Source organism: Microcaecilia unicolor, chromosome 10 (genome assembly GCF_901765095.1).
Source record: "Microcaecilia unicolor chromosome 10, aMicUni1.1, whole genome shotgun sequence".
Taxonomy (NCBI): Eukaryota; Metazoa; Chordata; class Amphibia; order Gymnophiona; family Siphonopidae; genus Microcaecilia; species Microcaecilia unicolor.
This window is the reverse complement of record NC_044040.1, coordinates 28272126-28284623: the sequence shown is the minus strand read 5'-3', so window position 1 is coordinate 28284623 and position 12498 is coordinate 28272126. Positions and strand designations below refer to the sequence as shown.

At 40.1% G+C, this 12498-nt stretch overlaps 1 protein-coding gene across 1 annotated transcript in view; it reads left to right on the top strand.

The window, feature by feature from the left end:
- Positions 1 to 12498, top strand: part of PTPN12 (protein tyrosine phosphatase non-receptor type 12) — a 95489-nt gene that overhangs the window by 21957 nt on the left and 61034 nt on the right. Inside the window, 2 exon segments of the mRNA XM_030216573.1 lie at positions 6978 to 7055; positions 7154 to 7252. Coding sequence (XP_030072433.1) covers positions 6978 to 7055; positions 7154 to 7252 — 177 coding nt within the window.

Below are 12498 nucleotides of genomic sequence, written 5' to 3'. Positions count from 1 at the left end.
AATGCACAATTTCTAATTGGCTAGTTGATTACATAATCTTTAATTATGCCCAGGCTATGCTGACTGTGGAGGGTCATGTCCAGGTGCATAATGTCAGAGCAATGGCTATGTTGGTAGCCCACTTGAGATCAATTTTTATAGGAGATTTGTATAGCTGCAATATGGTCATCTGCCTACACATTCGCATCCATTTCTGCCTTGAGCAGGATACCCGATGAGACAGTTTGTGCAGGTAGTCCTGAAGAATTTGATGTCTAGAATCCAACTCCACCCCCTAGGCCAAGTTTTCTTTAGTTCCAAGCTGTACCTTCACAACTAGTATGTAAAATAGTTTCAGGTTAATTGACTTACAGGCCTCAACATTTTGAGTTCCTATTGTCCTAGCGTTGTTGTTTTTCAGTGAGCTGGTAGCTGGAAAGCGAAAAGAATGTTGGGTATTATTAGGAAAGGTATGGAAAACAGGTGTGAGGATGTTATAATGCCGTTGTATCGCTCCATGGTGCGACCGCACCTTGAGTATTGTGTTCAATTCTGGTCGCCGCATCTCAAGAAACATATAGTAGAATTGGAAAAGGTGCAGCGAAGGGCGACTAAAATGATAGCGGGGATGGGACGACTTCCCTATGAAGAAAGATTAAGGAGGCTAGGGCTATTCAGCTTGGAGAAGAGACGGCTGAGGGGAGACATGATAGAGGTATATAAAATAATGAGTGGAGTGGAACAGGTGGATGTGAAGCGTCTGTTCACGCTTTCCGAAAATACTAGGACTAGGGGGCATGCGCTGAAACTACAGTGTAGTAAATTTAAAACAAATCGGAGAAAATGTTTCTTCACCCAACGTATAATTAAACTCTGGAATTCGTTGCCGGAGAAAGTGGTGAAGGCGGTTAGCTTAGCAGAGTTTAAAAAGGGATTGGACGGTTTCCTAAAGGACAAGTCCATAAACCGCTACTAAATGGACTTGGGAAAAATCCACAATTCCAGGAATAACATGTATAGAATGTTTGTACGTTTGGGAAGCTTGCCAGGTGCCCTTGGCCTGGATTGCTGTCGTGGACAGGATGCTGGGCTCGATGGACCCTTGGTCTTTTCCCAGTATGGCATTACTTATGTACTTATTTACTTATGTACTTATGTTAGTGAGCTGGTAGCTAGGGATTCCAAGCTGTGAGAATTCAACGGCCTGCTTGTCCTCAGAGAAAGCAAAGTTACTCACCTGTAGTGGGTGTTCTCTGAGGACAGCTGGCCAAGTATGTTCTCATACCCTTCAATCTCCCCTTGAAGTTGTGTTAAATGACTGAAGAACCTGCATGTGTGTTGGGACTTTGCTAGAAAGTTCTAACCTAATCTCGCTAGTCAGTGTCTGCACCAGGCTCTCCGATGACAAAATACTTGGCCTGCTGTCCTTGGAAAACATCTTCTACAGGTGAGTAACTTTGCTTTATCTCAGTAGTAACTTTGGCCAATCGGTGGTAAGAAACCTTTTTAAAGACTTGACACAATTTTTGTTCAACTCCTTTCCCATTAGTTTTAGAGGGTCTGGATAAGGAACTTCAAGACAACCCATTAGTTAGGAGTCCTCGCATGTGCGACGGATTCACCATTCTTGCTATAGAGAAAGTAAAATTGCTTTCATATAATAAGTGTTCTCCATGGGCAGCAGGATAAATTATTCACACATACATACCTTCTCACCTTCCCCTGTCAAAAATGTCTGTCTTTAAATTCTCATATGTCTGAGGTAATGGGATGTGTGTTGGCTGCTCATGAGCAGAAAGTCCTCTAGTCCTTCCTGGCTCTAGCTCAAAAATTTTTTTTTGTTGTTGGCATTGTCACATGTCATCCATGTGTGTGACTGATCAGGTAAGCAACTTTGCTTTCCAGTGGCTTACCTTAATATGAAGGTCCTACCTTGATTTGGAGAAGTTGTTATGCATGCTTTTCTATACCACAAGAAGTTTTGCTTGTGCTGATCATATTTGTGTTGCATGTGGTGGAGCCAGATATTATCAAACTGAGGAGCTGTTGGGAATGCAGTTGACCTTTAGAGCACAAACAAATTGATTTCTGTTCCCATAGATGGGTGTAGTCACTTGTGGACAAATTGAGGTTTAAGACTACTGAAAATAAGAAGGTATTATACCAGAAGTATGTTAATAGCTTGAGGGCTGGAAAGCAGCTGGATTTTGCAGTAAGCACTCCGTTTTTAGTTTTCTGACCCAGGCAGAATAACTATTTGTGAGATACAGATCATTACTCTGATATGCAAGAATAAAGTTTTTGTGATGTCTCTGGTGCCATAGAAACATTGGCACACAGCAATTATTTTTGGCCTTCCCCTACCCCCTGTGTGTGTTTGTAGGTTTGTTTGTTTGTTTGTTTTTTTTAATGTGAGGGGGCGGGCATTTCAGCCATATGTGCGTAAATTCATAGATTGATTGCCCTTCCCTCCTCCATGGATAATTGTGTTTTTATCCGCTGGAAAAATGGGTTAGGTTATCATGAAGATTGTACAATAAAATTGTAGTTTTTGGTACATAATTTGTTGCTGAGCGAAACTGCTAATGAAACCGAAGGCTTTCGGCTGAAACCGAAAACTCAGGTTTGGTTGTGTGAATGTGAACAAGTGAGGGCTGCCAGGGATTGTCGGAGCTTGCAGTCTGATGAATCCCTCTGCTAAACCCACAGTAGCCAAGCCAGAATATAATTTAAATAATGACTGTATTTAACCTCCAAGCAAAATAGCCTCCACACACATGTACTGCAGCTAATGAAAACTGAAACTGAAAGCCACAGTGCTTTTACAGTGGCTGACTTTGTGACACACTTGGAATGACAGCTGATGTCATAACTCCACAGAGAGGCAAATTCTGAAAGAACTTACCCCAAATTTACAAACTTAAATTCCTACTAAAATTTTGTATCAAAAGCATTTATTTGTAGCACTCTATTTACCATATAAACGGGCTGCATGTTAATTGCGATTAATGCCGCATTTAATGTGTTAATAATTAATCATGATTTTAAAAATTAATTGCAATTAACAATGCTATCCCACATTTTTCTCTTCTCCCTTCCGTTCTCCACACATGGTCTAGTATCTGTTCCCCCCCCCCCCCCCCCATTATCTTAAAATCACCTCCAGTTTTCTGAGCAGCGCCAGTAGGAGTGGCACTCATAGGCTGCTTCCACTGAGGCTTTCTCTCTGGACCATCCACTCCTTCTGACCCAACTTCTTGTTTTCTGAAGGGCAGGAGAGTTCAGAGAGAGATCCCCAATGCAGGCTGCATGAGTGCCACTGGTGCTGCCCTTATGAAGACTGGAGGTGATTTTAATGTGTGAGCGGAGGAAGGGAATTGCGAGAGCTTTGTGAGGCTGGGAAGGGAGAGATGTTGGACTGTTAACACGTTGTGGGGGGGGGGGGAGAGGAAATTTGAGAGCTTTCTGGGAAGGGAGGGGAGAGATACCATACTATACCACCAGGGATTGTAAGATAGGCCTAGGAGGGTTTATGGGTGGGGGATGCACTTGGGGGGCTCTGGGAGGAGAAACAACTTCTGTTCGGGGGGATGGAGAGACAAATGGGACAAAGCACAAATTTCTGGATTCCCCCCCCCCCCCCCCCCCCCCCCCAAAAAAAAAAAAAAAACCTGGTCATTTTCAGCCAAAACTGAAAACATGACTTAAAATTAAAATATATACCAATCACACTGGCTACCTTATTTATATATTCACTGTGGGACCTTCAAAGTATTGACAGCTTGTATTATAGAATGGCTCCCACTATCTTCTTCTTCTTCTATCGACCCAGTTGATTTCAGATATTCATTCAAATAATGTGTTTATCTTAGTGACCTCAGTTGTACACATTACCAATATTTCTTAATGGCAATGAATCCTGCACACGCTTCTTCAGCGCTTCACACTATTAGTGCATTAATTTTATCCTTATTTTTCAAAATTTTTTATAATCAAATACTCATCTTATGTAGATGTATCGGACCCAGGGGTTGATGTTACTGCCGATATGCATGTTTCACCCTTATCAGGGCTGTTTCAAGGACTGTCCCCTTTGCCGTTTAGCGTCAGCTCTGCTTCCAAATTATAGGGTCATGCCCTCTCTTAGTTTCACTTAGTGAAGAAGTGAATCTACAGTAGTATGAGCAGTGTACTTCTAAAACCTGGGCTCTGATTCTTTGGCCTGGAATTTGAAATTACCCAGCAGTTATTGCTGGTTGTTGCTTCAGTCTTAGCCTGGGAGGAAAGAGAAACAGATCTCTTTGCTGAGGCTTGGTGAATTATATGTCCTGACCTTCCCAGATACTGTTTAGACAGTATATAGATGTTTAGTTAGTGTTATAATTGACCCATATTTCAGTTACCTGTTATTGTTTGCTGATTGCACATTTTTTTGTTCATTGTTCGTGTGACAATAAACCTGTTTAGTTTGTTGACTCTGCTGTCTGGACTGATAAAGAATCCTGGTAGTGTTGGGTCTGTGAGTGCTTTCTAGGAACTGTGGGACCACTGGGAGTTTGGCCTCCATTAACCTAGAAATCACTGGGGATAATTTGGGAGCGGGAGACTCGCCTAGAGGCGGTTGTAACCCAGTTGGTGGGAGGAGGGTGCTAGTGTGGAGCACGAGCAGCAGGTGGACCTGAGCTGTGCCATGGCGTAACCCCAGGCCGGTGTCTAGGCATTTCGTGACACTCCCCTTATCCATCCCTACCACAGTACTGTCAAGAAGTGAACATTCCATTGTGGATTTCCCCACACTGGCAAAAATACCCAGTCCCAATAAGGGCAAACATTCCCGCTGTCCCCCAATATGTATGTAGGTATCTCATTTTCCACATCCCCTCCGACAACTCACCTCTCCACTCACCACTATTTTGTTCAATTGCACTGAAGTAACGAAGTGGGTACTTTTAAATTCATTAGGCTGTAAGACTCAGAGTCACTTTCATTATTATCCTCTCCATATATTTCTCATGCTGAGGCAGAGAAGAGCTTAGTTGGTAGTGTCCTTGCCCTACTCTGCAGTAAGGCATGAAAAGGGTATTTGTTGTGTAATTTGTTCAGCGAGTTCAAAGGGTCCTTTGAGAACTGTTCTTGAAGAAAAATCCTGAGTGAGCTGGATACTGCTTTACTCTTACCATGTTTTTAATTCTTCATCAACAGGTAATTGGGTGAATGTCATTCATGAACACAAACATGGAGGGGAGGGCTGGCTGGCTGAGCTCAGCAAAGCCCAGTTTTGTGTGAACATTTGTAGGACCTTCTTTCAAACCAGCCATCCCACAAGTACCCTCATTGTAATTTTGTGTGAGCTGTGTCAATGTTGTAGCTTGGTGCTATAATTATATTTTTGATCTTCACTACAAAATATTTTTTTTCCTTCATAGTTTCTTGGTTTTCTCCCTGTCTTATTGAAATAGATTTCTTTCTCAATGGAGGAATCAGAAATACATTCCTCATAAATAGGTGATGTCATCTAATTGAGCCCTTGCAGATTAGCCTTTTCAGCTTAGAAAAGTTCTGGAAGCCTTTCAGGTACCACTGAAGGTGTGTGCACTACTTGTGTCACATTTGTCTTGTGGGAACCTCCTTAGTCTTTGTTTTTCTACAAAGCCAGTGAGACACAACCTGCTCATGTGTGTTCTCTCTGTCCTATGACAAACTTTTATCTGGCATTGTTGCCATAAGAGGACTTCTTATTTTTCTTTAACTTCCCTAATTAGGCTTTTTGACTGTTTCCAAGACCAGCTCAGTTTTCCTTGCAAATGAATTCTTTTTAAAGATAAGACATATGGGTAGGCTTTTTTTTTTTTTTTTAAACCTCTCCAATTACGTAGCTTTTTTAAACTCACAAGGTAGCTCGAGCCATATTCCAGTTGTTTAGCTGACCAAGATATAATTAAGGGAAGATTTACCTGTCTTTTCTTCTTTATAATTTTTTTAAATCCAACTTCTCTTGGAACAACATCCTGGATCCTTCATATTTGTGGACTACTTAGCCAAGTTTTTTCTTTGCGCTTCAGTAAAATTAGTCTTTTGTTAATTTTCGTTATATCTTGGTATTATTTTTTTCATGCAAAGATGTATTTTGTCTTTGTAAACTTAATTGTATAAATAAATAAAATAAAACAAAAATTTATACTAGAAAAAAACCTTGCTATAGATTGGAATACAGAACTGATAACATAGTTTAAGAACAATATTGTATGTATTTGCAATAGGATTGATGCTATATTTAAGCTGTTTTAATGTTGAGTTGCTCTATAGATTATGTTTCAATAAAATAAATTATATAAAAACATATAGGCAAAATAAGGGAACATTTTGGACAGATGCCCAAGTTTTCTAAGTATGTTGCATTGTTTTAAGATTAGCCTATTCAGTATAATAGTGGAGGAAGTTTGATATTGCAGGACCCTTTAAATGCTAGTTTTCTGTATTGAATATATACAAGTCCGCAATATTGGTTCAAAAAATGCTTCCTAAATGTTCAGATATTTCTTCAATCCTGTTTTAATTTTTAAAAATACCTACTGTACTTGAATGTAACGGCTTCAGCTGCTACTGAAAAGGGCATGAGGTAAATCTAATTCTAGGGCCTTTTTTAGGTGTGTGGGGGGGGGGTGGTTGACAAAGCAGCAGAAACCTAAGAGAACCTTTGTTATGGTGTGTAGGAATTGGTTCTAATAAGACATTTTTCATTGATATACAGAATATCCAGCATGGATTTGAATTCCTTGTTTCCTAGAAATTATTTTTTCTATTCAGAATTTCTCTTCTGAAGATTCATTCTGTTGGACGCACATAGCTTTCTTTTCATTTCATTTCATTAGACATGCTGTGTTTTCTAAGTATGTAAATAATTTTATCTGGTAAATTAAATCTACAAATCACACTAAGGCCAAATTAGCTACCATGGTTTTGTTTCATCTTCCATGTTCTAATTCATATCGTTTTAGAAAATACCCGAAGAATTCAATGTATTTAATTTAATCCAAGATATGAGAACACAAAGGCATTCTGCAGTACAGACTAAGGTAAAGTGCTCATAGAATCCTTTGATATGGATAACTGACTGTGATTTGTCTCCAGAATCTTTACCAATGATCATTTCCTTTGACAATTCCTTCTGTAGGAGCAGTATGAACTTGTTCATCGAGCTATTGCTCAACTTTTTGAAAAACAGCTAGAAAGATATGAAAGTCTTGTGAATAGAACAATCGCTGATGGAATGGTATGTCATTTTATGCTTCGCTTTTAATTTCTTTGTAAGTAAAGCAGTTCTGAACAGTTGGCATTGGGGAAAAAAGCGCACAGACATTGTTGTGTCCTTGAGGAGTCTCATGGCCAATTTAATGTCAAACGTTTTCTGTTGTAGCCTAAGAAAGTAGCTTAGGTGATGGAAAATGAATTTTGGGGGTGCATAATTGATTTTTTTGCGAGATGGGGCTCACCCACAAACACTTTTCTACATTGATCATGAAAGCTATGTCCATATGTTTGCATTTCTCTAGAAACAAGGGTAATACAGAATTTAAATTTAGCATATAGGCACCAGCTCTCTGGATGCTTGAGCATTTTCAATATCACGTAAACTCCTTCACTGTGTCCAGGGAGGGGTCATTTATGTTGAGTTCAACAGTGTTGAAGTGTTTCTATTTTCAAAGCCATTTGTGTTGATTTCCTTAATTGTTTTGGCTGCATATTAATCTCTCAAACCACCTAAAAATACATTAGGAGTCACAGCAAGTTTTTACTTTCAATACTCCTGGTGGCATGTTAGGTTGGGGGAGCAAAATAGTTCATATAGAAGCACAAGCTTCAGTTAAATCTTCTGTAGTCTGAAGCCCTTTGGATTAATACAACAGTCGTCCCATTTTGTTACCTGCCAGTCAAAGTGTGCATGTTCCTGTTAAAGACATTGTTAAGAATTCTAGTTATTTTAGACTCTAAGCATTAGCACACATTTTGGCACAAAATAAGAAATCTCTTTTCTTGCTCTCATTTGCTGCCACCTCCTCCTCCCATTTGTAGAGGATAGGTATCTTCACTGTATCCTCGATTGCCATTGTATAAACTAAAGGGGTCTTTTACTAAGCCGTGATAGAAGTCAGCTGACGGTAAATGCCGGGACACCCAGTCCTTTGGGTGTCTCGGTGTTTACCGCCAGCTGACTTCTACCGCTAGCTAAAAACGCTACTGTGGCTTAGTAAGACCCCCTACAATGGTAAATCTTTCAAGGACAGGAAAATACCTACTGTACCTGAGTGTAACTTGCCTTGAACTACAAGTGAAAAAGTCATGAGCTAAATTGAAAATACCTTCCCTTTCCCCCTTAACATGTTATTTCATGTGTTGGTCATCCACAGGGTTGATTAAGCCAATGCTTTTCACAGCATTATAGCCACCTCCAAGTTGTTCCGAAATGCTTCTATTAAGCTGCTTATGGAGTGCAGCAATTTGATCATGTAACTCCTTTACTGATCATCAAATATTGGTTTCTATACCTTCTAAAATAAAATATAAAATTGTAATTGTAGCCTTTGTAACCCTTCTTACAAGTTGCCCTAAGAACATAAGAAAAATCATGCTTAGGCCAAGACCAATTAAACCCAGCATCCTATCTTTGACAGTTGCTGCTCTAGGTTAAAGTACCCAGTAGATCTATTTATCGTAGCTCATTTCCAAGTCTACTTGGCTAATTATTTGTATGGACTTATCCTTTAGGAACTTGTCCAAACCTCTCTTGAATCCTACTAGTTTGATTTACTTGACTACTTTTTCTGGCAACAGATTGATTTATGTGTTGCATGATTTAAAAATACAAAAACAAAACATAAACCTTTAGATTGGTTTTTGTTTTTCAATTAGCTAATCATTAGTTTTATGGAGTGTTCTTTTGAATTTTTTTTGTTGTTTGAAAGGTTAAACAACTATTCCCTGGCCAACCATTCTACCCAACTTATATTTTAAGAAATGTATTTGTTATTATACGTGATATACTGCTAGGACCTGAACATAGCCATCTAAGCGATTTACAAAATTAAAATGGTCTGCAGTTAAGCATACAAGCTTTGGGTGGGGGCAGATGGTAATGCACAGTGATAAAGACGTCGGAGGAAGAGGAGAAGAGATAAAGGAATAGGATCCCTGAAATAGAGAGGGGTTTGAAGGAGCAGTGTAACCGGAAGCGAGGAGGAGAAGCAGGCTACACCACCGCCAGGACATGCAGGGAAAGGAAACCAAGAGGGCATGAGTTTGAACAGGACTGCAGTGTGACTGGGATGCAGCCAGGCCTTGGTGACACAGAGGAGTTCAAGGGATTGTTGCAGAATAAAGTCAGCAGTGAGGGGGACCTTGTGCTTCAAGGATCGGGCATTAAGAAGGATGACTTGAAGGGCCTGAGGAGGGAAACGGGAGAGTAGATCTGGAAGAGGGTAAGTGGCGATATGAGTGAGGAAGCAACGAGAGGGCTGTTGGTGGGGGAGGGATAGAAGAGGCTGACGGACAAGAACAGGAATAGGAGTGGGTGGGGAAAAGGGGATGGAGGGGGATAATATGCTAGGAGGAGGAAAGGAATATAATAGTGGTGAAAAAGAGGCAGAGTGAGGCACCCCAAGTATCACACAAGGAGCATGTCCTGCTGCTTGGTCATATTCCTGTGGTGTGTGCTAATGCCTTGCACCGGGGTTCAAGAAGTAGCGGTGCGAAGACCAGTCACCTTGTGCTTATAACGGTAGGACATGGAGGGGATTGGGCAATGTGCAGTATATTCACTGAGATCTGTAGGAGAGCAAATATAAACAAGAGCTTCAAACATAACAGATAATACAGACAAGCAAGCGCTTTGCACCAGGGTCTAAGATGTAGCGGCGGAAGGCTATCATCTTGTGCTTGTAATGGTAGGATACGAAGGGGATCGGGCTACCTGCAATATTTCATCATATCCCCTCTGTTTTTCCCCAAGCTGAAGAAATCGAACCTTTTTTGTTTGTTTATAATAAGGAAGGTGTCCTGTCTTTTCATTTTTTTGCCTTTCTCTGAGCCCTTTCTAGTTTCTTTATATACTTTCTGAGATGGCATGACCAGAGGTGCACACTGTACGTAAGGTGTGGATGCACTGGGGACTTATAAAGAAGAATAATGATATTCTCAGTTTTATCTGTTCCTTTTCAAATAATCCCTATCATTCTGTTTTTGACCAGCCACAACACTTTAGGCTGAAAATTTCAATGTATTGTCCACAGCAATTCTAATACCTATTTCTTAGTTGATGGCTTTTTTGTACCTGTTCTCCCCCACCCCCCCCCCCCCAGTATGCAAAGTGATACATATCCACACTTTCAATTTCAGCTGCTTATTATAAACCTGTTGAAAAAGCCAAGCTTTTAACAAAGCTTTGAATTTATTTAGGGCAAGTTTGCTATGTAGCATAATTGCTTAATTGCTGTATTTTGCACTAGTTGAATCCCCTTGATCTCCTTAAGGGGAAGGCCCTAGTATGAGGAATTGCAGTTTAGTGAAGGAAGGTCTAATACAGTTTGAAGAGAGCTAATCTGTCTGAGGGTATAGAAACTTTTTCTAGTCACATCAGAGACTTGCTTATGGAAAGTAAACATGTCTTTTGGTGACTGCAAGGATCTTCACTGAGTCCTTTTGGGGCTTACTAGTGGGAGAAAGTGGTGAGGGAGTAGGCGAAACAGGAGGGTACGGAGAAACTATTACAACCTCAGATTTGGATTGATACAACTTAAATGATATAGCGTAGGTCAGTGTTACTGTCATAATCTTCTGTCTAGTCTGCCTACTTTTCCTAGTTTACTCTGTTAAGGATATAACGCAGCTGTTAGCTTTTGAAGCTTGACACTTGTATGATGTGTTTATCGAAGTCATTTGGTGGCTTTCTTCTTTGGTTCTCTACTGTTATTGGGACCTTTCGAATGTTACAAGAACACATTGAATACGGCTGGACTTTCTAAGCATTCTTACATTGAGATAAGTACTCTTGCCAAGCTTGAATGTATTTAAAAACAGTGTCTCTTATGCATCTGTTTGTTGGGACTAGAAATTTATAAGTCATTTAGTGGAGTTTTTTTTGAGACCCATGACTGATAAGGCCTCCTCATTATACAAAAGGCTTGTCCTTTAAAAACGAGGATTAGCCGAGTAACCTGAGGTCTTTTTTTCTCCACTATATTGTTATATCAATAGTTTCCCGCAAACACGTTGCATACGGGTAGGAGAGTGACAGTATTATAGCTTAATAAGTTCCCATTCTTACCCAATATTTTTCCTCCCTTGTATCTTAAACTTCTACATTGTAATAGTCTAAAATACTAGTTGGCTGTTAGCTGAACAGCTGCCTGCTGGTTCCCTTGGCCTTGTTGAATGGTTGCTGTCCAGGTATTATAGCCTGTTTGTCCTAACCAGTACTCAAGTTTCCAAGTTTATTCAAGGTTTGATATTCTGCCCATAATCAAGTAAATGGAGTAGATTGCACCATTTTGTGTTTTTCTTGTTCTAAGTCTCCTTTCAAATTTGCCTTTGACCTTTTAAGATTTTGGACATTGTGTAATAGTTTGACAACTGTAAATACCAAAGCTTATCTGCTTTGAAATCAGTTAATAAAATACTAGAACTACTCCCAAAAGCAGAGTTCAGTGAATTTATCAGGTTTCTGGAATACTGATGAATTACTATACAGTATAGGGGCAATTATGTGGGGTGTACCTTTTGGTGTGTTGTTGGAGAACCTGACACTTAGTATAGATTACTAAAAGAACAGGACTCTTGCCACATTCCAGGATTAGATAATATAAGGTTCCCTCTTATCTCTAAGTCTGAGCTCTCAACACCCAAATAATAACAGAACTAACTCCACAAGCAAGTATTATAAAAATAAGGTACTTTATTCTCTCCTTCTTTGCACATTATCTTTGCTGCTATAGTAATAGACACAGAAAGTCTCTTCGTAGAAACAGCTTCAGAGTAAACACACATTAACCTAGACAGAATTCTATTTCTGTAAACTAATCTAAACCCACAGCACTACACAAGAACATATGGCAAACATACAACCTGATGCAGATGTCCAGCAGGTGGCAGAGTGTGTTCCTCAGATGGTCAGTCAGATGCAAAGTAGGACAGCATCTCGGATGGAATGTCAACACAGCAGCCTTTTGTATCAGATGTGAGCCCTCTTTTTTTTTTTTAATACAGAAATCATGAACTGCTGCTGGCTAATGGCGTGCATTCTGGCCTTGTGGGTGACATACACATAATTTTGTTTATCCCCAGAAGTTGTGGTTTCAAGGGCCACAAGATTCTCACTGGCACCACATTGAAGGGGTCACCTTGACAAGGAGCTGGGGTTTCATAAACAATGTGCAATTTTGCCAGCCACAGCGTCTCTCCAGCTGCATGGGAGATTCTAAGAGTAGTTGACTGGTCTGGCCATGACATTGGTGCTGATGACAATGT